This window comes from Mastigoproctus giganteus, chromosome 13, assembly GCF_048544385.1.
Source record: "Mastigoproctus giganteus isolate SK-2022 chromosome 13, ASM4854438v1, whole genome shotgun sequence".
Lineage (NCBI taxonomy): Eukaryota > Metazoa > Arthropoda > Arachnida > Uropygi > Thelyphonidae > Mastigoproctus > Mastigoproctus giganteus.
Window position 1 is genome coordinate 54,293,456 of NC_143587.1, and position 26,962 is coordinate 54,320,417.

General features: G+C 35.9%; 1 protein-coding gene across 1 annotated transcript in view; it reads left to right on the forward strand.

Annotated features, from left to right (window-relative positions):
- The window catches only part of LOC150076065 (motile sperm domain-containing protein 2-like), a 33,314-nt gene that overhangs the window by 976 nt on the left and 5,376 nt on the right, over positions 1-26,962 (forward strand). Inside the window, exons 2-6 of the mRNA XM_090387114.1 lie at positions 8,103-8,249; positions 12,315-12,401; positions 18,719-18,873; positions 19,086-19,146; positions 22,029-22,067. Of these exons, the coding sequence (XP_090243240.1) occupies positions 8,103-8,249; positions 12,315-12,401; positions 18,719-18,873; positions 19,086-19,146; positions 22,029-22,067 (489 nt within the window). The remainder of the gene's footprint in view (positions 1-8,102; positions 8,250-12,314; positions 12,402-18,718; positions 18,874-19,085; positions 19,147-22,028; positions 22,068-26,962) is intronic.

The window sequence follows — 26,962 nt, forward strand, 5'->3', positions numbered from 1 at the left end:
AGAAGTTGTATTCTGTAAATCAGAAATTTATTATGTTGATCCTGAGAAAATTGTAATGGTGAGAAAAACTTTGGAGAAATTAAAATTACAATATACAGGCTATAAATAATATCCATTTAAGAAAGGTTCCTTTTCCGGAACAGAAGTTCTCAAAATCAATTAATATGACCTTTAATGTTCTTTTATCATATGTGCCGACCGCACAGGACATGACATTTCCAAACAGAGGGACCCCACATAGATTCCATTGTATATATGTTCGAAAAGTATTCATCTCTCTATAAAGGTAACTTTTGAAGGCTGAGTCCACAGTTATTAACTATATCTTGTTTGATTCGACAATAGTTTTTGATGGTTCATATTTGTATTCGATGAAAGAGGAAAACCTAACAGCTCCTTTCATCATGGCTTCAACCTGTCAGAGGCAGGTGGTAACATCTGAGGATAGAGCGCTGTCCAGTGAAGGACAACAGCTGTCAAGTTGCCTTCTCTAACGCATTCAGGTCATGGAGAAAACGTCCAGAGTTTTTCCGAAAGATCATTCTTTTTTTTTAGCACATATATACTAGAAGACAGCTATTTTTTTCAGCCCGAAGAGCTGAAATCTGAAAGTAATAATCATATTAGAATTATTATTATTCATTTAGCATACTATTAAACCATAGTTTCATCCTAGATGAGGTAATTTCTCTGCTATACCCTCTTCAGTTGGTTTCCAGTTAGACATTTAATTCCAAAAATATCCTTACAAGCCTGGGATTCATACTAGAAATAAGCAGATCAAAATAACACAATTGTCTTCCAAGGCCCGGAAGCTGAAATTTGAAATAAATAAAAAAAATATTGATTTATAAAAATAATTAATATATAGATATATAATAAATATATAATAATTAATAAATAATTGGATATAAAAATATTAAAAATCAAGACGGAAACACAGAAGGATAGTTCAAGGTTCAATTTTAGTGCGATTACAATGTGCCTATTTGAAATAATTTTTTAAAAAATATTGAAAAATGGATCTAAATAATACTTTCTAAAACTTTATATAGTTTTTAAGTGTTTTTAGAACTATTTTAAATGTTTTTAAAATTATTACAATCCATTTTACAAATAATAAGCAGAGACTTATTAATTACTTATATTATTTATATATAAATATATTAATTAAATATATTTATTAATAATATAATTAATATATAACAATTAATAAATAACTGGGTATAAAAATATTAAAAATCAAGTCGAAAATACAAAAGGTAATATTCACTCGGGATAGAAGTTTGCAAGGTTCAAATTCAGCGCGATTACAATGTGCCAAATTTAAAATAAATTTTGAAAATATTGGAAAATGGTTCTAAATAATACTTTATAAAACTTTATATAGTTTTTAAGTATTTTAAAACTATTTAAGGTGTTTTTAAAATCTATTTTACAAATAATAAGCAGAAATATATGCGCATGTGCATTTTTAATTTTCGCCCGAATAATGGTTTTTAAAACTGGAAAATGAAAGAATTTATCACTTTAATCTTTTTATTTTTATCTCTATGTTTTCTTTAATTTTCAGCAGAATTAATATTTTTTGTATATAATATTTTTATTAAAAACCGAAAAAAACATGTTAGTTTTCTCTGAACAGGCCAGTTGCTATTTTAATAAAGTTAACTACACTGTTTTAGTTTTTGAATAAAAGAAACACCTTTAACCTATTTTGGACAAATTATTATTTCGTCATGATTTGTTGCTGTCGAGAATTAAGCTTGTTTTTTTTTTATTTTATTATTATTATTATATATTTTTTATCTATCCTCTCTGCTACGTTGGTTTCATTTGAAAACTTTGTGCGCAGCTGTCTGACCCCCACATTAAACGAATGTGACATACCGTTTTATATCAGTCGTTTCACTAATAGAAGAACAGGTTTCTTGCTTTCTTTCGTACTTCTAACTCTGCTTGCTGAAACTGTGTCACTGTTAACCTACTATCGAAGTGCATGGCGTGGAGAAATGTAGCAATCCAAAGAGCAAAGAAAAAAATTAAGCACGTGATCAACTATGGATTCACAGAGACCAGCTGACCTAAAATCCGAAATGATGGAAAGTTCTGATACCTTTCACGCGTTTTCTGCGTCCTGAATTTTCTTTAAGGAACAGAGGGGATCCTTTTCAAATACATCTCCATTCAAAGAAGTAATATCTGGATCAATGTATCCATTTGGATGACTCATTCGGTTGCACCTTGATATCCCTGGCGTAGATGAGAATCATTTTGTTTATTAGTGTAAGTTGAAAACTAAGGATAAGGATCGAAAGACCACCTACATATTAAATTGAAACAACTTGAGGTTGTCGAAGCTCTGTTTAACCTATTAGCTAAACTAATTAAAATATTTTTAAAAAACATTAACAGAAATTTGAGCTCAGTGAGTAAAAACGAATGGTGTTTTATATATTTTGCGATCACACAATGAACAAGAATTCTTATTTCATAACTCTCTCTTTATTAGATATCTTTTTTTAAAGGAAAAGATTATTTTGAACTGATAACTGAGTTTTTGATTACTTTTCAAGATTTATGAAGATAAATAAAGGTGGTTGGGTGTAATAAAACTGGCTGCAGACATCAACAAGCTCTCATCTTTCAAAGAGAAGTGGCGTATTCTTGTCTGACACTTTCCCCTAGGGATCTGTGTTTATACTCTTTTATCATCTTCACTTTCACGTCTAGGAACGTTCCCTCGGCATTGACCTCTTTTTTTTGCAATTACGGAATGCGCTGCGAAAGGCGATTTTCCTTTTGTTGGAAGTTGAGTAACCTGTACGGAGACGGCATCGATCAAGGTCAACGACTGTCCGACTCCCAAGGCCTCTTGTTCTCAGCGTGTTGAAACCAGCACAAAAGATCACCATAAGAACTTGCTCATATTCCATCAGCTTGTACTGTTCCCGTGCTCTAATTTTTCGTTATATCCTCATTCATTGTTCTATACAATATTAAAATCTACCTGCTGATATTTTTCTCTTAGTTTTTCCTCTCATAATTACCACACCTTATTTCTTAAATGCTCTTAATGATACACAACAAGAAATACCACGTGATCATTATGAGATTTTTGTCACAATAGATTTCCACTGGTGTGGGAATAAGGATAGTGAATTCTGATGAGAGTTTTGCATAATGAGATGCACGCTATTAGTATTGTTTTTAATGAGAAATTCAGGAAATGAGCGAAAGATAGAATAAATATGCAAAATTTCTTGAAAGGTGCTAACCAGATATTAAACTCCTTAAATATTCAGTAGTTATTGCCAATTTTTCTTATTCAAATTTCCTGATAATACGAAGTATTGTTTTGAGGAACAGCAGCGACCTTCGGATGTCAAAGAGTGGAATTCGGTTCGCCTTCCAACCTTCGACCACACGCGGTTTGCCCTGTAAAAAACAGTAAAGTTCAATCAAGTCGTCCTGGATAGTAGAAAATTTGTAGTTCAGCAATGGAGACTCATGACCAAGCAGTTGCCCTCAAGGGTAAATTTTAGGCCCTTTGAATTGGTGCCTGATTCTAGATGACTGGCTGTCAGGACCAATGTCCAACAGCATATGCTGACGATATCATCATCCTTGTCAGTGGTATTTCGCGAGCTGAACTTGAACTGCACGCGAACATAAATAGAGAAGAAATAATGCTCTTTGAGGGCAGATTAAATTATAACGGTTCTCTGATTGTTTTATAGCCATGTTATGTTTATTCGTACCAGGGACTGGGACCTAAACATAAGATCTGTACGTCTGTTCTACAGACCTGTAATTGTTCACATCGTCATCTTTTGATTCAAGAGAACTAGACTTCTCACCTTTCAAGAAAATTGGCATCCATACAGAGTTTTTTTCCTTGCCCTCCTGCATATTTGCAGAAACTCTTCTCTCGGATATCTCAGTTATCTTTCGCGGATTCTGTTACCACATTAGATACGGCAATGCCATTGAATTTTACAGTTTTGGGATTGATATCAGGTGCTGGAACTTTCACGTTGATTTGTGGTAACAGAGATGGACTGCCTCTTCTAAAAGAATAATAACCAAAATATTTTTTCCGACTCTTAGTTAAGTTACTACAAAAACTGTTAGAACATGATTTACACCAAATATTTACAGTTCATGTCTACATTCTGACCATAGATCCTTAAACTCAAAGTTGTTTTACTTCATCCTCTCTAATACAGCCTGATGTGCTTGCGGTGCTGAAAAGGATTCTACTCACCTCTTGTTAGTTGCCTACTTTACGAAGACCTCGGGCAACCACTCAGGAGGAGAATTTTATTCCAAATTCTGCTCCTGGAACCGAAAGCACCTGCTTTCTTCTAAAGAGATCTTTATCATCTTCCAAAATTTTGCTAAACTCGCTTTTGCAAGACGCTGCATTTTGCAAACTCCAGCTATACAGTCTACTAAGGACTCCTTAAGACGAGCGTCAGTGACCTTTTACTCTATCCAATGATCATGTCGTATTCATTCCATGGAGTTCCTGACATCGGATTTCTTCTTCCAGTCTTGTTGCTTTGGTGCTGCTCTTTGACGACTGATTCCTGATGTTGCTCCTGGTTATTGTCTTCCAGACGCCAAATGATGTTTCTGGCGGTACAGTATTTGATCTGAGCGGGATTTGCTACCACTAAGGTCTCCCAGTGTTGGATACAATTATTATTTTTCTTATTTTCATTACTATTCTTTTATTTTACTCTTTCCTCTGGTATTGAGTTTAGGAAGTGCAGGATTCTTCATCGTTCCCAGTCAAAACGTTATTTTTTTGTCTTTTTTTATCTATTATATCTTCTCTCATTCTTTTATATTGTTGGTGTGTGTGGGCGTGTGTGTATGATGCTGACCTCGATTGAGGTGGTATCTTTTTCTGACAGCGCCAAGCTGGGCATCTTCTTCGCTCTTTTGTGTGTTGTAAGATTATTTTAGTATTTTTATTTTATTTATTTTTTTATTTTGTCGTAACTATTTTCGAGGTAATATTATGCTGGCAACATTGAGTGAGCTTTGTTTTATTCGTTGTTGTCTGCCTCCTCGTGATATGGATGGGTACTGGGAAGACATTCCAGGTGATCGTTGTCCTGGTAGCAAAGTGACCAGAAGCAACACAATAACACGCATACAATGCTCATAAATTGCTCCTATAGGCCCTGCTAGAATAATGGCACCTACAGGCCAGTCGCCCTCCTTTAGTAATTGCTCAAAGTATTTGCTGACAGTGAATACAGAAAGAGTTGTACGAATCGTGTTTAAAATTCATTTTCATTACTTTTGCTTCTATCTGCTGTTGAGTTCTGATATGCTGCTCTACCTCTGTATCACACAGTTGGAGTTCGAGAATCGAGACAAAAATACCCTTGGTTGTACTTTTAGTTCTGTGGACTGCTCGGATTGGAGAGTTGGTAGCTGCTCCCACAACAGGAGTAGGATGTCGATGTCTACCTGCCACCTAAAGGAAATGACAACCAGGAGTGGATTCAAACTTCGATTTCCATCCTTAGATGTTTTCTGAGACTGACTGGTAACAGAAGATATTTGAATCTACGTGGAATACATTCCAATAAATCTTGACCTGTCTTAAGAGGAATATTGGACCATTTTGGTGGAGGAGCGCTTCAAGCTCCTGATGAGTGATGAACGTGGAGGAAATCTGCTTCTCACTCTCCTCCCCAGATATGCCCACAGTGGCTGAATAACGTTTAAGTAAGATTGGACAGAGCATGGGAGAGGTTTAGCCTCAGTTTCATGCTCTTCAAACCAAGATCTGACATCTGGCTGTGTGTGTTGGAGCATTATCATCTTGAAACATGGTATTTTTTGTGGGAAACAATGTTTGCACCATGGGATGAATCTGGCCACGCAGAATATCAAGGTAATCAGTGGCAGTAATTTGCCTGTTCAGAGTGATGATAAGACTTAAAGAACACCACGATATTACTGCCCAAACCACTGTTGATCCTCCTCTATGTTTGACGGTTGGTACAAAACGGTCAGTTAGATTTAGCTGCCTCTGGTATTCGAAACACGGAAAAATCTTCCTGACATTTCAAAAAGTGCGAATGATGATTCGTTTGAAAATATGACGTTTCCAACTATCAAGTCTCTACAGAATTCATGTCCGGTGAACGGGAAGGCCATTACATGGTGGTAAAATCAGCGGAGTGCTCTGCGAAACATGTTCTAGTCACGACGGCTCTGTGAGGAGGCGCATTGTCCTGCTGGAAGAGTCCATTGTCCTGTGGGTGTACGACAACCATGAAGGGATGTAGATGGTCTGCAGGGGTGGACACGTAACCTGGACCGTTCAGAGATGCGTCTAGATGTACCAGAGGTCCCAGCTTGTGCCAGTTGAACATGCCGCAGTCCATTATCGACCGTCCACCAGCCTGAATAGTTCTTTGTTGACATGACGGGTGCATAGCTTCGTGCGGTTTCCGGCAGATACGCATCCTCCCGTAACTCGAAATAACTAGAAACGGGACTTATCAGACCAGAAGATCCGTCTCCAATCATCCAAGGTCCAGTGCCGACGTTCTTTCGCCAAGTTAAGGCGTAGAACCTGTGTCGTTGTGGAACACAGGTGGGTCGGCGGCTCCCATAACCGATTGCGGCTAAAGATCGCCTGATGATCTTATTGGAGACGTTTCTGGCACCTCCCTTGTTTAATTCGGCGGTGATTTGTGCCACTGTCGCTCTCCGGTTGGCTGAAACAATGCGAGACAGACGTCGACGGCCACCTTCATCCACAACCTTTATCCGCCCACAGCGCTGTCCACGATGAGATGTTATTCCAGAAATGGCATACTCCCGCTACACCCTTCATATTGTAGAACAGGGATAGTGCAATTTCTGTACACCTCCTATAGAGTGACCCATGCGTCGGGCATCCACTACATCCCTCCTTCAAAGTCGATTAACTCACGACGTACATTCATACTGGCATCGAATTACGTGAATGCAGTGTGAACCTATATAATTGCCAAGCGGTGGGTTTGTCCACTAGCGAAAGGGGGTGACAGCGTCGCGTTTCCCAGGAACTATGTATCCCATGAATTTTGTGCTTTCAGTGTATATAAGTTCTGAATAAACATCAGCTTTTATGGTCTTTCGTTCGCATTACTACATGCAAGAAAAAAAAAACATTATTACTTCATAATAGAGCCATACAAAAACTACTAATTTCATATTAGGTATTTCTATTACTTCGTCCAGTGTACGAGCAAGGCAACCTAACTACAATAACCTCTAAAGCCAAATCACATAAACAACACGCAAGATTTATTTTGTTTATCAAAATAATAGAAGATTTGATTATTTTTTCATTTTGGTGTTCTTCTAGAATGTAATATTTTTTCTTAGAAAATTAGTTAAAACAATATTATTATCATTAATTTCATTTAATGTTGTTTATATGTTCTTAATTTATTCATAATCTTCCATATATTATTTACATCTCCGTTTATTGGTGATCTGCATGTTATTAGTCATAGGTAAAATATGCATGTTTTGCATATGAGATGTAATTAGTATGTTTTTAACTAGAAATTCATGAAACGAGAGAAATACATACAGTAACACATTATACACCAGTGATAGTAAAAATAAGCGGACCTGGAAGCTGTGCAAAGATAATCTTTAAAGGCTTTTAGCCCTAAAATGCAATTAGTCTTTAAAATCTTAACTTTAGGAACCGCCCTACATAACGTACAACCATAGCAATGGAGACTTTTTACTTCGTGATGCTGAAAATCAAGCAAAATACTGTTTTTGCAATTCCGGATAAGGTTATGCATGAATTTGCGCAGAGTTTGGTTTCCATTAGCAACAACTACCTAATACCACCACCTTTTGGCTGTAGTACAGAATGGACTCCAGAAGGTGTTGCAGATACTGAATAAATGTTTCTAATTTTTTGGCCAGTGAGTGTACAAAATTGATAGACTGTTAAGAAGATTGTCCTTAGAGTACAAAAATTTGTACAACAGAGAATTGCTCTTATATTCAATATAAGGGCTGTTCAAATAATTACTATCATTATGTTTTTTTTCTCCCAACAGATCTCTATTTCCACTCGGACGTGGAATTGGTCAAGAGCCATGACTGGTTTCTGTCTAGGTATTTACTGCACAACAAACATGACGTGGGAAAAGCATTGGAAATGCTTAAAGAATCATTTAAATTCCGGAAAGATGTCGAAGTGAATGGTTTGTATTTCTTTTATCTAAAGCTACAATAATAAACTTTAACTTTGTTTGTATATTTTGAAAAAAAGTTTAATCCTTTCTCTCGAAATCTGAGTGTTTAAAGAGAAATTATTTGTATTCGTTAGGCTAGTTATTAAAATGGCCTACTGCTACAGAACTTTCACAATAACTGATCGCACGAATAAAATTCTCGTTTACACATTGTCCTTGAGCGCTTAATAACACTGTGCATCCTCTCGACATTCAGTCAGTAATCGTCCATTGTCATCAACTGTCATTGTGATGAAGATAAGATACCCCACTCCTCAGTGTAACAATAAGAAAGGTCACAGGTTATTGTTTAATTCTGGTTCCTTGAGTAATATTCTTAAAAAATCCCTCCTTGGACCAGTAAGATAAACACAGCCTGTTTAACTTTATAGCGAAATTGTGTGGTGAGTCACTTCCTAAATAGGCTTCTTCCTCAACTCAAGTCTTGTCAGAGGTCTCGCAAGGCATTTTTGAAAACTGACAGTAAAAAAACAGGTTCTGTGTTCCTTTGAACAGGTTCTATGTTCCTTTGAACAGGTTCTATGTTCTTTTGACTAACTTCAGTCCTTCGGAACGCAAAACATTTTTAAGAAAAATATATTAATCGCTAAAAAATTAATTAGATTTTAAAATATTAATATTTTAAAAAGACTTGCATTTGCAACTTAAAATGTTTTAAAACAATTTTTAATTGTATGACTTTCCAGTTCAGAATCTTCACTCCCACAGTCATTGATCAAAAATAGACGTAACTACGTCCATTTTTGACTTCTTTTGACTACGTTCATTTTTAAATGATTTTAGCATTTAGTTTGTATCCTGACTAAAAGAGCATGTTGTTAGTAGAGCATTGTAGGTCAATTTTTCAGTTTATACATGTCTAACTTGTCTATGCGCTCCTTTCATAGCAAAGCAAAAAAATCTGAGGTCACATGTCTCATTTTGTAAGCACTGTATATTTATACTGTAATGGTTGCTAGGTTACGATCAAATTAAAATAGGTTATCATTTCATAATTTCTATGAAAGTTTACACTGCACTGTAACATTGATATTACCTAGATTTACAAATTTTTTTTACGATTCCTGTTATAATATTTCGTTGGGAAAAATTAAATTTGGTTTCAAAAAACCAAAATTCTGGTTTTTTGAAACCATAATTTTCAAAAATCCGGAATATATTATATTTACTGCACAAGAAATAGAAAAATGGATATTAAAAATAGTTGTAAATTCAAAAGTTTAGGATTGTTGAATCAATGGTAGGCTTTTTTATATTTCTTAGCAACAGCTATTATTTATACAATAATATTTTAAAATTTATTAGAAATTGCATTTTAACTTTAGTATTATTTTAATTTTTTTAAATAATATAAAAACACCTTTTTGTTACAATTTGAAAAATAAGATCATGATTAGTTAATTTGGCGCTTGTAGGTTTTTTTCATATTTATTAGCAGTTATTATTATTTATACATTAATATTTTAAAATTGATTATAAATTACATTTTAACTTTGGTATTAATTTAGAATTTTTTAAAAAATAATTTTAAATTGCTTAAAAACTTTGAAATCTTCCTAAAATAATATAGACACCTTTTTGTTACAATTTTAAGTAGAAGATCATGAATAGTAAATTTTGGTAGTGCATATAATGCCTCTATGTCAATCATGATATCCACAATGAATTAACAAAGGTAGTGTACAGTGGTAGAAAAAAATAAGTATTTTCTGTAATGTTATGGATAAGTACTAGAGAGCATTATTAGTAACTATTATAACAGATAAAGGCAAACTATCACAGTATTTTTTTTATAACGGTAAAGGGACTTTCCATCTCCACAACGAGTTGCACGGTATTGCACTACTTTCAACTTAACTCAGTAACAGATGTTTAAACTCAAGAGGATTTAACGTTAAGAGGATCAAGAGGCTTATGGGGCTTGTTTTCACTCTTTGTTTAGTTAAATACTGTGTAACTCTAGCATATTACATCAGTAGCCCTGTAACAATATTAAACGATCACGAACTGAATATTTGTGAAATAAATATAACAATGATGAAAAATGCCATGAATTAAGCCAGAATGTGTATGTGTATATAGTTCTGCACAGACACGAGAGGGGATTATATGCTGAAACCTTGTGAAATAAATAGATTTAAGGGAGTCTGCAGGACTCTAGGGAGGAAATTTTTATCAACATGTCCCGCACTTGTGTGTAGAAGGCATCTATTTTGTAGAAGCAGTATTCGTTTCAACAAAGATGGTGCAAGGGTTTTTGCCAGTATCATTGAGAGTACCTTAAGGGTTTAGGGAAGCTGATAGTTAGGGGGAAGAAGGGTAATGTAGACCCGTATTTAACTGATAATGTGTGTCCAAGTAATACTTGCCCACATCTCAAGAATTCTTATTTGTTGCAGCAATAGCCAATGTTGGCAAAACGGTCTGACGTTTCAAATGAGCAGGAAGATAAAGTTAGGCAAATAAGCCTGAATAATTTCAAGGAGTGCATCACCCTAGTAAACTATAGAAGAATACTTAAGTCTTAATTGTGTCTACTCTACCGTAAGGAGAGTTGTCAATAAAACGGATTAATTCAAACTTCTAGTTAGGACAACTAATGCTGACCTAATAGAGATAACAGAAACGTGGTGCCAACCGGAAATTGGGAATGACGAGTTCCGATAATTACTTTTATGTTTAAACTCAAGAGGATTTATGTATAATAAATCCTCTTGAGTTATCTATAATTTATTTCGGTTAGCTGGTTGTTGTAGAGATTTAGGCGCATCAACGACTTAGGTCATATTGCACCATGCATATCACGTCTGTAAGTTGCGTGTGTTCTGGGGTCGATTTGCTGTTTGCTGGACGAAAAATCCGAGTTTCCATGAGAAAAACCATGCTACCCTCGTCTGAGGCCGACTAACGCAGACACGTTGTGAAAAAGACCCATAAAAATTCCTCCCGTCATCGACAGGACTCGAGCTGAGGTCTTTTCCACCCGGTGTAAGGAGGACAGCGATTCTACCAACTGTGTCAACTAGGAGGGCAACAACAATCGAACGCACGGTATCCTGCTGATCTGCTATCATTCGGAGGAAGAGGCGACGATCCTCCATTAACAGCTGCAGAACCTTTTCGATGGTCGAGTCCGTATGAGTTCGTTTTGAACATCTTCACGGAACCGCCCATACCAACGAAAAATGTTGGCTTGTGATAGTGCTTCATGTCCACAAGTTGCACTCACCATTGCCGATTTTCACTGCTCTTTGGACTAATTACGGAGTTCGTTGCGCCTTGCAAGAAGAGACCTCTGATTGCGGTTGCTAAGAGCTGGCTTACGCGCCGCCGTTCTTCCATTAAAAACGAAGATGTGGAGCTCCATTTATTGTGTGTTCCTATAGTCCTCAACCTTTGATGACGGCTTAAATTTCTGGTTGGTGTTTTGTAGAGATGACTGACTAGTTACTACCATTCCGAGTTACCTCTGATCATGTGGAGTGAACTTCTATGGACTTTCTGGGCGTTGCTGAAGGGTACCGCCAGTCTTCCTTCATGATAAAATCAACAACGGTCTACTGTGTTGTAGGTCAGCAGTTACACGAATCAAAGAGCCAGAAGTAACACCTCTATCTTAATCAATCAGCTCAGCTCTGTGTGTCATGATGAGGTCAATTGTGTGGACCACAGATCTTCTTTATATACTGGCCTCAATCCATTTTTTGTCTCCAAAGTCTAATGGAAGAGGAAGGCCCGGATATTTTTTTGGAGGGTAGTGTAGCTCAGAGTTGTAAGCTAAGGGATCCTGTACTGTACTGTACTTCCAGTCCTTTGATACTCTTCGGGTCTAGACGTTACTCGTGACTTTTCAAGTGCTTTTGTTAATACGGATTGTCAATAACTGATTATGGTGCAGAGACAGAGGAACTTGTGTATGAATTCAGTAGTGTATGAAGTGTATTTTCACATCAATTATTGTAGCGTACAATATAGTACACGTTTTATAATTTTTGTGATTTGTTTATTTTGTAGAAATCACCGCACGAAAACTTCCCCAGGTATACTATAACATGGGTTGTATATATGCACGAGGTACAGACAGAGAGGGCTTTACGATTGGTGAGTAATATTTATAGTTCTCAGAGAGAGAGAGAAAAAGAGGTGTGTGTGTGTGTGTGTGTGTGTGTGTGTTAACTAAATCTATGAAGTAAGAGGTTTAGGAAAGAAGAAAAGTTTCGACAACTTAGAAAGGAGGAATGCAGAAATTCAGAAAAAAAAATAATAATATATTTTTAATCCCTTTATTTTGTATAAATTGATTCCCTCAGATGCTTTTCATAGGCACATTGGAAGGTCTACTCAGTTGAATCGTATGCTTCTTCAGGAGCATGAATTGGTTGAGGGTTGGGAAGCTAGAAGAAAATTACGGGCGAAGAAACCAAGTGAAAGGAAGAACAGAAATGGAGATGATTATTGTGAAAGTTGTTAAAGCTGTACTGGTTGAGGATAGTCAAGCTGCGTGATTTGATTGACAGAGTTGGGAAGGCGAAAGAAATTTATGGACTGATACAGAAAAGGAAAAGAAGATAAAAGGAAGTTTGACAATTTTTTTCTTTTTTTTCAAGGTCTCTGGAACAGATCCCCATGTGTATTTCTTGAAAATTGAAACTTACAGAAGTGAAAGTAAAGTGCAAACAAGAATCTCTTGTAAGAATCCCAACCTTTAACCTGTCCGTGCCACTTTTTTAATAGGATCTCCTAAAAAAGTAGAATGTGCACTATAAACGAAGATGGATAGTACTCTGCCTCAAAAAATATTCACCAAAAAATATCATAAAAACATCGCAGCATAATACAAATATCACAAACCACAATCAGCGATCTGGCCTTGAAAGAATTCCTGGAAAATGTCTGCAGCCGGAGTGCACTGTGGCGTGCGACCATTAGCACACTGATCGACAAAATTAACAGAACACGTAGAAAACGTGGTGTAACTCGTCACACCACGTTTAATGTACTTGCGCATTCTGTATTGCAATAAAGCGGGACAAAATTTGATATGATGGTGCACGATAGAATAACGATGAAATGAGCAAACAGAGAAACTATGTACTGGTATAAGGGAAATTTATCGGGCTGTATAAGAATTACCAAAAAGGTCATATTACAGAAGTCGATAGAAGATGCTTGAAAATATGGTCACGTGACATCAGTACGGCGTATGATCTCCTCCAACGGCTAAACAGGCCTGATAGCAGTGAACCATGCTCAATATAAGGGTGTCTATAAGATTCTGTGGCAACAAATCCAATTCTTCCACTAGTGCAGACCTTAGCTCACTAAGTGACCGAGGAGTTTGCTCTTGGCGGGCAATTGACGCCCAAGGGCGTCCCACATATTCTCCATGGGTTTAAGGCTGCTGATCGTGCTGCCCACGGCAGTCGTTGGATGTCTTCAGTTTCAAGATATTTCTCCGCCACTTGAGTTCTGTGTGTGGTAGCGTTGTCGTGCATGAAAAGAAAATCTGAGCCAACCGTGCCCCTAAAAGTCGCACATGGGATTCGAGGACCTGTTCATGGTACTTCCGCGCAGTTAAGGTACCCAATCAAAAACGTGAAGAGGGTTGCAGCCATTGATCATTATTCCGCCCCACACCAAAACACCGCCTCCATCGTAAGTGCCTTTCTCTGATCATGGTGGGGATGGTACCGTATTCCTCGTTGTCTCCAGATGAAATAACGTCTAGAGTCTGTTTGTAGGCTCATCATAGAAACGGGACTCATCATAGAAAAGAAAGAATTATACCCCATTTTTCACGGCTTCATTTCACATGGCACCAGTTTCGACGAGATCTGCAGTGGTTTGGGATTAATTGGATACAAAACATTGGTTCCTTTCGTAGAGTCCCCCTGAATTGAACATTCTTAACACAGTTCAGTTGGAAATGTTTTCACCTGTGGCAGCAGCAGCAGCATTAAGATACAGTTTATGACAGGACATAGTATAGTTCCATCTTGATATTAGAGCCAGATAGCGGTCTGTTCTGGTTAACGTAGCGCTTGGCAGCTCTTCTTTTAATGGTTCCTGTCTCCTGAAACCTGTCTCAGACACATTAAACCACCGTGCCACCTCCGCCTTTGACTGCCCGGCTTCAAGTTGTCCAACTCTTTGCCATCTCAAAGAATCATCTAAATGACAATGACTTGCCACTTTGGGTACTGGAGATGTGGCTATCCTACTGAGAAATCCAATAAAATGAGAATGAAGTTATGTGGTAACAACCAGCATGGGTAATTTGCACAATGTGCAAATTACTCATGCTGGTTGATCGATTTCTATTGGATACTCCGAATTTGCATGCCAGTATTCCTTTTGTATCAAATGTTCGTCTTCGGCGACACTGTTCACAATAAAATATTCATGAAAAACATTTTGTTCTGTTAATTTTCTTAAGCAATGTAGCTTTTCAGGAAACAGTGAACGCCCACCTTAATGTTTTGGACAATTCCGCACTGCCTACGATATGGTGTTCTTTTCTACAAACCGATGTTTGTTTAAACGGGATAATGCTCGTGCTATGTACTGCCGGTGCTTTTCGGGAATGGTACAGGGATATGAATGTAGAAGCGCTGGAATGGCCAGCCCAGAGTAATTTGAACCTTATGTGATGAATAGGAACCTCGTGTTAGAGCCAGACTAAGAAGACCGACATCGGTGGTAGCTCAACTGTTCTGCAGGAGAAATGTATTATTATACACGCTGCAATCTGTCATTAGTTGACGAGACTACCCAAGAAGGTAAAGCGTGCCATGGCACCCAAAAGTGGATTGATACGCTATCGAAGTGAGTAGCAGTGATATCATATGAACCCGACATGTGTCCGGATAATTTTTAGACGGTAGTGTACGTTATGTATTTATACTGTCATAACTAAAGAAGTAGTTCCAAGAAATTAATCGTCTGATGAATATGTTTATCACAAGAAAATAAATCGTTAAGTAGGGTCGCCAGCTTGGAATTTGTACACGTAGATTCTTTTTGTCTAATATGTGGGGCTAAACCATTCCGAAACAAACATCTTTTAAAATTTTCTTCACGGCTTCGAGTCCTTGAACCAGATAGGATGATTTCCATGGTATCAACTGAGAAAACAACTTTTAACTACTTCGTTCGTAATTCTGTGAAAATCAGGCCATCATCAGTATTCTTTGCACGATTCCTTTACAATTCTGAAGACTGAAGCATCCCGAGAAACGAAATGACGCCATTTTCAAAAAGAACATCAAGGTCAGATGATCTTTCTAAATGCCCTCGTGGGTATCACAGTTGGTAGAATGATCATCCTCCCCATACCGGGTGGAAACGACCTGAGTTCGAGTCCCGTCGATGACATTAGCAATTTGTATGGGCCTTTTTCACAACGTGGCCAAGTTAGTCGGTCTCAGGCAAGGGTAGCATTGTTTTCCATTCAGAAAAACACAAAATTGATTTCATAATACGTGAAATTTACAGACAATAAACACGAAGCAATATGACCTTAGACGCTGATGCTCCTAAAACCGTACTACAACAACAACAACAACTTCTCTCTAAACTCCGAAGCATGTGGTGACAATTATTTTCCTGTTCTACCGTGACCATTTACGATCATCCTTGTGGGAAACAATGAAAGATTAAAAAGAAAAGGATTTCGTAAAGTTGATTGTTTGTTAGGCTGTTGTTGGATTTTACAACATATCGGGATTCATCATACCCGGAAATGCTTGTTTTTAAAACACGAACAGCTCACCGTTTAGTTAAAAAAACCCACAAAACATGGTTGCTCTTCGTTGGCTCTGAAATGTACCGAAATGGCCTCAGGGTTTTCTATGCCCTACATTCTAACGCCTGTGTGAAACGTTGCTTCATCACTTAAGGGGAATGTCTCAGGAAGACTTTCACCTCTTATCAGCCTAAAACTAACAGCAGAAAACAATTGAAATTTGTACTTTCTTATGACGAAAGGAGGGGAGGGGTTGAAAGCTGACTGAAACGTAATCGTGTAATTTCTGTTGGGGTTTACCTAATTCTAGACTGGCCTCCTTTCTTGAGGCGACGTCTCTGAAAGTTAATTGAGTTGGCACATTATTTTCTGGTAGGAGAACGTAAAACCCGAAATTAGAATTGGTGAGGTCATGTTTTTAGTGTAGAAAATGTGGTGCCATCTGGGAAGATTAGATGGGAGCCGATCAGATAAATCTTCAAGTTCGAAATGAGTTTTGTTTTTTAAATACGTACAATATGGTGACTAAGTGAGTGTTCTTTCGCTGTAATAATAAACTTATGAAGTTTCTCACTTCATTTAGAGCAAATAGTGTATTAGTTCTATAATAAGAGAATTTTATTAACAAGCACGTCGCAAAACAGAATAACGAACATCCTTCATTTCTTGTTTGTGTGGTACAGGAATATTACAAACCACAAAAAATCCATAATTTTCTCGGAGAATAGCCAGAAGTTCACAGAGCTCTAAAATTTCTCAGGTTATAGCATCCTATATCGAAAGTTTTGGATTCTAAACTTCGGTTAACTGACTCTTGTCGTGATAGCTTTTTTTGCTATGTACTTCCAAGTAAGTTTATTAGGGAAAATTTCTGTGAGACTGTCCCAGAATTTGCTCTTGTTGCTTTCAACTTTTTATCTTTGTAAGAAGCATGATTTCTGCTACCTCATGGAAGACTACGAGGGGCGTTCAATAAATTATCTATCTAAGGTACTTTCCATAGTTATATTTCAATGATTCATGATTTATCGTGTTCCTTCATATCTCAACTCGAATGATGCTTTGATGCCACTATTTTTTCAGGTTGTGCTGCTGTAACAGAAAGAAGGAAGACATCTGTATCAAAATAAGGATTTGTTGAAATTGGAGCATCGTTCAGTCATCAAATTTATCACCAAAGAAGGAAATGAGCCAAAGGCCATTCATGAAAGGATGGTGCAGGTCAAATTCTGGTCAAAATAATTCAAGTGGAGTAGAGAGTCCATCGAAGATGATCCACGCCCAGGAAAGCCTATGATAGAGACCACTACAGAAATGTGTGCCAAGCTGCAGAAACCCTTGTGCTGAATGACACGTTTAAAAGTGTCCTAAATATCTAGGGAATGTGTCGTATCTGAGGGAACAGTTATAACCATCCTTCATGAACATCTGGGGATGACTAAGGTCAGTGCAAGATGGGTCCTCAGATTTCTGACCCCTGTGCAGAAGAAATTCAGTGTACGGTGTTGTGAGGAGAATTTAGAACTTTATGGAAGGGATTCTGAAACTTTCGTCTCCAGAATTATTACGGGTGACGAAACATGGGTTCATCACTGGGGTCCCAAGACCAAGCAAGAATCAATGCAATGGAAGCACAAGGGTTCTACTCACCTAAAAAATTTCGGACAACCTTCAGCTAACAAGATTATGGCCACCATGTTTTGGATGTTGAGGGAATTTTGTAATTCACTACTTGGAACACAAGCAGACATATGCATCTGTACTGTACAACCTAAGCGATGTCATAAAGTTTCCTTTATGACATCGCTTACGAAACTTTCCAGAGGTGTGCTGCTTCTTCAGGACAGTGCTGAGGTCATATGCAGTTGTTTTGAGAGACCGCAACTTTACAGAACTTACCCATCCACCTTAGAGTCCAGATATGGTCCCTAGTGACTATTTCCTGTTTCGACATCTCAAGAAAAACCGAAAAGGATATCGCTTTGTTGATGATAATGAACTGAAGTCTGCCATTTCTTCGTTCTTTGATGGACAGGACAAAGAATTTTATTTGTCTGGTATTTCCTCATTGCCAACAAAACAGAACAAGTTTATTGAAGTTCAGGGGAGTTATACTGAAAAATAAAAACAGATCTCATTTCCTTCATGGGTAGGCAGATAATTTATTCAACACCCCTCGTAATGATGGATATAAACTGGTTCCAGTAAGAACAACACCTTAAGGCAGTTCTGTACTGATAGATCCGATTTGGTTTTGGTTTTATATCTATAGTTGAATTGTTCTGTTTTAAGTTGAATTGTTTCTGATTTAAGGAACGACTTCAGAACACAAAATGTGAGCCTTAATGTGGTAGATTAATACGAGAAGCTTCTATAAGTGGCATTTAAAAAAATATATAAAAATTTATCTATTTTTTTTTCATTAATAAAGTAATAAAGTAACATTAAAAAGGTTAGAATTCCAACCTCTATTTAAAATAAATAAAAACTGATTACATTTGAACTGAAAACGTAAAAATGAAACTAATCAAATTACACCTGATATCAAACAGCGTGTATCTATACTTGATATCCTATTCTTTTGCGAATAAATAATATATAATACAATACAATACAGCACTCATAAAATACAATAAACAAGAAACATTAAAAAGGCATTCTCTTTTTCTTCCAGTGCGAATAAGGACTAAATTTCACGTCAAGGACCCGGAGAACTTGTTAGCCCAAAGACAATATTTTCTCTACTGGTTGGAGAAAACTATTCGTGACAACGATTGGGGTGTGGTTACTGTGATTTTTGACTGCACTGATTGCGGCGTAAACAATCTGGTAAATATAATCCTTATTATTATTAATTGGTTTCGTAATAAATTTATTCTGAAATGTATTTCAGTAATTTGTGATGTATATGATCTGTTTTATTTTATTTGCGAGAATGGAGACTTAAAAATGAAGTCTCCATTCTCGTAAATGGAGACTTCATTTAGATTGTCTACAGAATAAAAAAAAAATAATAATCTCTCAACTACATCTACTTTCAGGATCTCGATATGATGAAGTACATCGTGCACGCCTTTAAGAAATATTATCCCTGGGCTTTAGGTACTTTTTCAACATTTTTTATTATCACTCTTATATAATTTTGTATTTTAATTATATTACATATTACATTAATTATATTATATTATATTATATTTGACAAAAATCAAAACCGTTTTAAAATCGAGCAGCTAGAACCGAAGTTATGAACGATGTAACGTTTTAAGCTCACGCCCGCTACTTTCTCTATCAAATCAACGTTACTGAGTTAGCGTCATTTAGGAAGTAACGTCATTTTCGTCTCGCATTTTCGTTACCAATCGGTTTTACTTCAGTCCGAAATAATGATGTAACGTCTTATGCTCACTCCCGATACTTACTCTACCGAATCAACGCTAGCGACTGTATTAGCATCATTTAGGAAGTGACGTAATTTGCGTCATTTCTGCTTCACATATTCGTGACAAAGATGTTTTCACATCTTTGTCAAGATGTGACAATTTATTGATCGGTGAGCAAAAAGCAGCAAATACGAAATATAATAAATAAATATACTAATATTTAGTCTATAGAAATAAAATATCTATAGAAAATTTTTTATTTATTTTTAATTAATACAATATTTAAGATTAAAATTTTAATTTATTTATACACCTTTCATTTTTTAAGATAATAGTTTCAAACGGTAAGTCTTGGCGTCAAATGTTTTGATGCAGTATAAAATGAACGATTATGTATATGAAAAGGGTATCTGCCCACCCATCGATAAGAAGCTAATCAACTTCGAAACGGTCACCAATGCTGCCCGGAGTTTACTAGAATATGTAACAACATTCTTCCCTACTCGGGAATCGTTCCCTATTCGAATAATTCATGAATGGTGTGGGTTAAAGGAATTACTGTCCCTTTCATTCTACTACGCCGTTTCTTTTCTTCTTCCTCTCCTACTATGACTTTTCTCTACTTTTTTTGCTTTCTAATTTTAATAGGGCCAAGCGGATAATAAAGCTATTAACCCACACAAATACATCAATATGAGGAAGAATTTTTATGAAGATTGGTTCCGCCAGTTATAAATACCGGAAGTCCTCGTCGTTTTATTAATTCATTTCTACTTGTTAACTAATGCGCATCACGTTGCGTGCATAATTTTAAATACAGGAAGTCCTTGTTCATTTCCCCATAATTCGTTAATTCGTTGCCACTTGTCTCGCACGTGCACGGTACGGTCGGGCAATGTTGCTGTTCAATCAATTTGTTTTTACGTTAAAAACGTCCTTACTGGCATAATTCCAAATATTTTGTAACGAAAAACCGTCACGCGAAAAGCGTTGCGGAAGTGACGTCATGTTCAGCTTCCGCCAGAAGTGAATTATTATAACTTGTATTGTTGCAATCATACTTGTATGATAGAAATATTAAGGTTTTAAAATATTTCGGAAACTGGGAAATGCGTTAATTCGAAAACGCATCTGGTTTCTTCAGTCATCACAGACCAATACTTTCAGTAATCGATGTGTAATTATTATTAATAATAAATTTAAAACATTGTTATATTATTATCCATGAATTTTATTAATATCTGAAAATTTAAAATTGAAACGTTTTTAACGCCTGCCGATGACTCTTAAATGTAAAACGCGTTATATACCCGGGCGGCAGGACACATTATGTACCTGCTACAGAATTTTTTGTTATTAATTACGAATTTATTATAAATTTTATTGCAATCTTCATGTTACTTTTAATTATGAAAACTTTTTCAAGAATAGTTAAAATTGCTAAAAGTATCTTCAGATATTTTATTACTTTTCTTACTGTTGTTAATGAAATTAATATAAATCTTCTAATAACGACTGGGAAATTTTGAATGTTTGAACAGTGATTGAAGAGCAATGGAAGCTTCAAAATCCGATTTTTAAAGGAGATCGCAATATCTGAATCTTTGCAGAAAAATAATCTGGTGGTTATTTTTACGTGAAAAGGAGTCTCACAATGTGGAGTTTTCTCTACCCTGTTTGCTGTCCCACTTCAGCCATTCTTCTCAAGTCATCCTGGTAAGCTATGGTATACGAATGACTCCAAGCTCTTTATCTATGCTGATGACCCAAAGCAAATCCCCACAAACACGGGGCATCTATTAGTTGTTCTTCAAATATACTTAAATTCAACTGGCCTCTAAATTAACCACTGTAAATCAGCTCAAATGATATTTACGAAGAGAAACCATAAGAATGGCATAACAGTTCAAATGAGCAATACTCAAATTCAAAAAGTCAACCCATAAAGACCTTGGACTCATCTGTGATGAGAATCTTGCATTTCTCTTTAAAGAAATAAAAATCAAAATATTAGCAGTAGTGTGAAACGTCATCAGGAACTTACGATATAAACAATGCCCAAATGATCGTACAATATACTCAAAGATGGATTACCACAGTTGTGAAGCAAATCTGCAGTTTGAGCTTCTGCTTCATCTAGTCATCTATCAAAATTCCTCAGCAATGAATATTGGATCCTCTGTTGGCCAAATAAAGTTACTCGGAACCCACCAACCATCTCGAAGTCATTGATGTTTGCTGAAAGTAATCTCTAGGAAACAACGTGTTGCTGCTAGGGCCCTTACTACCTTGCCCAAACTCAAAAAGAAAAGCTATAGCCCAGAAACACTTGAAAAAGAGATATGCACTTTCCGTTATACCCAGTTGTCAAAAGAGATTAAGAACATACAGAAGATTAAAATGATAGAAAATAGAAATGGATGAAAGGTAAAGCACACACATTTTTTCTAGGTTTCCAAAAGGTTAGATTTTATACAAATATAAGTTTCTCTGTCTATTTAGATAATCATAGAAATCCTTGAGACATTATAGCTAACGATGTTACTTACTATGATGTCAATTATTAAGAGAAAAATACTAATTTTTTTTTTCTTTCTTCCCTAGGACATTTTCTAGTATACAACATGCCTTGGATATTCAATGGTATGGATTTTATATAAGTATTATTACTTATATATATAGTCTTTAATAAAAATTGTATTTAATAAAGAAAGAAATTTATCAAAGCGTGCTGAATTCTCGGCAAAATCACATTAAACTTTTAACTAATCATTACAACAAACGCCCTCGTAGGTGGTACAGTGGATATAACACCTCCATCCCACACCGGATGGAAAGTGTCCGGGCTCAATGACGCGAGGAAGTTTTATGGGTCGTTTATCACAACTTGGCTAAGTTAGCCGTCTCAGGAGAGGGTTCTTTTTTCTTGGAAAATCTGGTTTTTCATTCAGTAAACAGGAAAATCGACCACAGAATACACCCAATTTACAGACAATATACGTCACTTCATAACGCATCGCATCATTAGTCACTTTGGTCTCTTAACACGCACGCTGTAACTAATATTGCTTCCGCATTGAAGACTTCCTTCTATATTAAAAGACAGAACTTGTCTTATGTTAATGCGTGCAGAAACCGCTGCTACTTCTTTCATAGAAATACTGTCACGGTAATGAACACCATGACCAGTGCGTGAAACTCTTTTGTAATATGGTGAAGGTATATGAGACACCGAGAGTTACAAAACAAGGTAATTTATGTTGGTAGCGTAACCCTGGAATCGTATAAATATCAATAAACAGAATGAAATAAATATCTAGGGTTGGGGTCACGTAAAATAGGGCAACAAGATATGAGAGATATATGAAAAAATATGGGAGAAGAGGTTACGCTTTTCTCACTAATCTAGCCCAAACTGATTAAAAGCAAGTTTTTTCATTATTACTCCTACCATTAAGGGATTCCACAGTATGCAAATACCAGAAACTCAGACCTCTCACGAACAGATGATTATAACCTGATCTTTGATCTCTCAACATGATGCAAAGTGGACTTTACAAGCGTCACGGATCTGAAAGCCACCTAAACAGGACTGAACTCGACTGTAGTAATCTATGTTTTTTGAACAAAGTGATTTTTATTATATTGTTTTTCCTTTCCTTTCCTTTTCTAGGACAATGTTTTAAGTTGTCAGGTATAAGCGTTGTTAAAATGAAAGGTGAAATGTCTATTTTATTTTGATTTGAAAAATATTCGCAGAATCACGGTAGTTGTTCAGATATTTGCCCCAACGTTGCATCAGATAATCCACTGACTTCCGTCTTAAATTTAATTAGGGCAACTGTATGTTCTTTTTCTTTTTTCCTTTTTATGACTGCCTCTGCACTTGTTCTTACATCATCTTCCGTGTGTAAACGTGTATCTTATATCGTGTGACTATTCATAACTATGAACTGAAAAAAGCCTTAATTGCAAAATAATTACCTGTTGCAACATGTTCTATTATTCTCTGGTTTTCTTGGTCAAAAACGTATTTTGCCATGGCATCCGCTTATTAAACACCCATATGCCATGCCTAATGTTCGTTACGCATTACCAATCGCCCATAGCTGGCGAAAAAGCTCTTTGCTACTGTGGATTTGAGTTGGTGATCCACAATGAAGACAGAGTGAGACGTTGATGTTAATTTTTATTCTGTAAGGTCCTTAAAGGTCTGCCAAGAGAACATTTGTACTTTATGAAGAGCATAATTAAAACTGAGCTTGTCCAACCTCCCTTCATACTAGTTGATGAGAATGAAAAGACAAGGACGCGTTATGATTAGTTCCTGGTACTTAAGCAAAAAATTATGGTACAAGCCAAGGATAATTATGTTGGAAGTGTGTATCTAGTTGACCTTGATGTTTTATCAAATCCTGTGAACACTATAAGGACTTTGCTTTTCTTACGCGTAGTAGTGGGGAAAACCTTCAGCATTTATACGGAGTGATAGAAATCTTTTACAGAATCCAAAGCTTATAATTGCATTTGTTTGTGAATGTCATTGGATAATTCTACCTAATTGCATTAGAGGCCATAAACTAATACATATTAATTTAATGATGGAATAAAAGTGGATTCACAAAAGAATCCGGCTTCTTTCTTTTTAAAATAGCTGTAAATTGAACTTAGTATTTAAGCTTGGATCTTTATTCGAAAATCCAATAGAGGACCTCATAAAGATCTCTTTTAACATTTTGTGTATAAAGTAATTTGTTAAATCTCAACGAGAATTTTTATTCTATTAATCATTTAATTTTTAATCACTGGTTAAATATACTCATTAACACTACTGCACACTGAAACTATTGTGCATTTACGCATACCGAATTAAATAAGACCTTTCAAAAACATCATAAAACCATTTCTCGAATTTTACAGTAATCAATGAAAATTACCTAACTTGCATCGATTTCTTTGTCCCTGTACTCAATGCTAATTGATTTTTTTTTCCCTTTTTATGTGCTTAATAGAAGTAAACAGTAAATAATTGTCGTGTAACCAACTAATTGCTAATTAATCAAGTTTTAAAATCAATTGTTTTCGATTTACCGCATACACTTCGTAAAGTAATATTCGCTGAACGTTTTTATAATACTTTGCTTATTTTCTTCTGGATTTTAATAACAGATGAACGAAAACACGCTGACGTTTCTACTGTGTTTGATATAATGAGCAAACATAATTTTCATGATTTATGTATTTAGTAAACTGATAACAAAAAACAAGCTCTTCAAAAACCAATAACTCTCATATGCGCATTGCTTAGACGAGAACATTTCGTTTCTGCGCATCCACTATATTGTCCATTAATTCCTCCAATCAGCGCACGACAACAAACATCATGTCGAATGCTTCAGTTATAATATACGGTATATGTGATATTTAGATTAGACAAACACAGTGGCAAATTAAATATTGAGAAAGGAATTCGACAAGGAGACACAATATCTCCGAAATTGTTTACTGCTGCCCTTGAGGAAGTTTTCAGAAGATTAGACTGGTCGCAGAAAGGAGTCAATGTGAATGGAGAGTACCTAAACCATTTACGACTTGCAGATGACATTGTGGTCATAAGCCACGATCCCAAAGAATTAGAGGAAAATAATTAGTGAGGATTTCGGGCTAAAGATGAATATGGCTAAAACAAAAGTAATGATGAACAAGTATGCCACAGAAAGGGATATTGAAAGAGCAGTAATTTTAAAAGTGGATTCATATACTTATCTGAGACAAGTCATTAGCTGTAATAATGATGGATGGATAGCATTCAGGAAATATAGTCACATACTGAGGAGCAATATCCCAATTTGTCTGAAACGTAAAATAATGAACCAATGTATACTCCCCACCATGACTTATGGAAGTGAAACTTGGGCATTCACCAAAAGAATGGAAGAGAAGCTGAGAACTACACAGCGAAGAATGGAATGAATTATATTGGGAATCAGACTGTTAGATAAGAAGAGAAACACATGGATTAGGCAGCAAACTGAAGTAAAGGACATTCTTATCAAAACAAAAGAACTAAAATGGTCTTGGGCAGGACACATAGCTCGAAGACATGATGACAGATGGACTAAGAAAATAACAGAATGGTACCCAAGAGGAGCTAGAAGAAAACCTGGAAGACAAAGGAGTAGATGGATAGATGAAATTCATGACTTTGTGGGTAATAAATGGATGGCCATTGCACAAAACAGAAGGAACTGGAAAGTTGCTGGAGAGGCCTTCATCCTGCAGTGGATTGAAAATGGCTGATGATGATGATGATGTGACACGGTGCTTTATTATTACTGTTATTATTATTAATTTATTTAGCTTCGTTGCTTGTAGTGGACATATAAGTCTTGCTTTTAATTTTATGACAAATCAACATGCTTTTATATATATATATTACGGGACAGTTCATGTGATGATATTACTATTTCAATTTACAGAAGACTACATATAATACAAAAATCTTTCATATGGAATGAGAAACTTCATAAATGAAAAGAATTTCAATTATAAAGTGTGGTGTTTGTGTTTTTTTGTTGTAATGCAAACTCAAATAAATAGTGATCTAAATTAAAGAATGCTAAATTACTTTTGTTAAAGAAAATAACTAACTCAGCAATAAAAGAGTCAAAATTTAGTCACAGATAATTGTCTTCCAAATTTTCTATTAATTCCAGATTTTTTGTATTTTTGTATAGCATACAAAAAGAAAAAAAAAAGATTATTAGTGGCTCTTGTAGCTGCAGTGTTTGTTTCGTAAGATGCCAGACAAAATAATAAATAAAGGGAAATAATTAAATAAAAATTAAAACCAAAGTTAAAAGGAGTTCAATTCATTATATCGCAGCCTAAACCAATAGTTGAGATTTGAGTTTGTAGTCTAGAAGGAGATTAAGATAGTCATCTTAATCTCCTTCTAGACTACATATTAGCCAATGCGTGGCTATTATATTATAAAACTATTCAAATTGTTACTTATTAAATTATTATATATACAGCGGCGGACAAAAAAAATGTATCACTTGTGAATTTTGCAAGTAACGTATTTTGTGCTGAATGTTCAAAATGTATTTGTTAGATGGGATGTATATCTCTGTGAATGGAATCCAATAAAAAGACTCCACCTGATATACCTAAATGCCATAAATATATACCCAAAGGATAAAATGCGTAATTAATGGAAATCATGCAAATGGCAATCATGGCAACCAAACATACATTTTATTGCATTTACGTGTACAAACTGAAATGAATGAGAAGTTAACGTAATAGTATTGTGTACTGTAAATCAGCAAAATAAGTCCTCAATATTTTGTTGTTCCTCCTCGAGTTTCAATTACAGCCCTGCAACAATCTGGTATAGAGTTAATTAACTTCGGGATGTACGGTTGCCCAATTTCGTGGTACCACACCCTTACAATGCTCTCCTGAAGTTGAATCTTACTTGTTGGCTTCTTCTGAGCAATTTTAGACGACATTATGTACCAGAAATTTTCAAT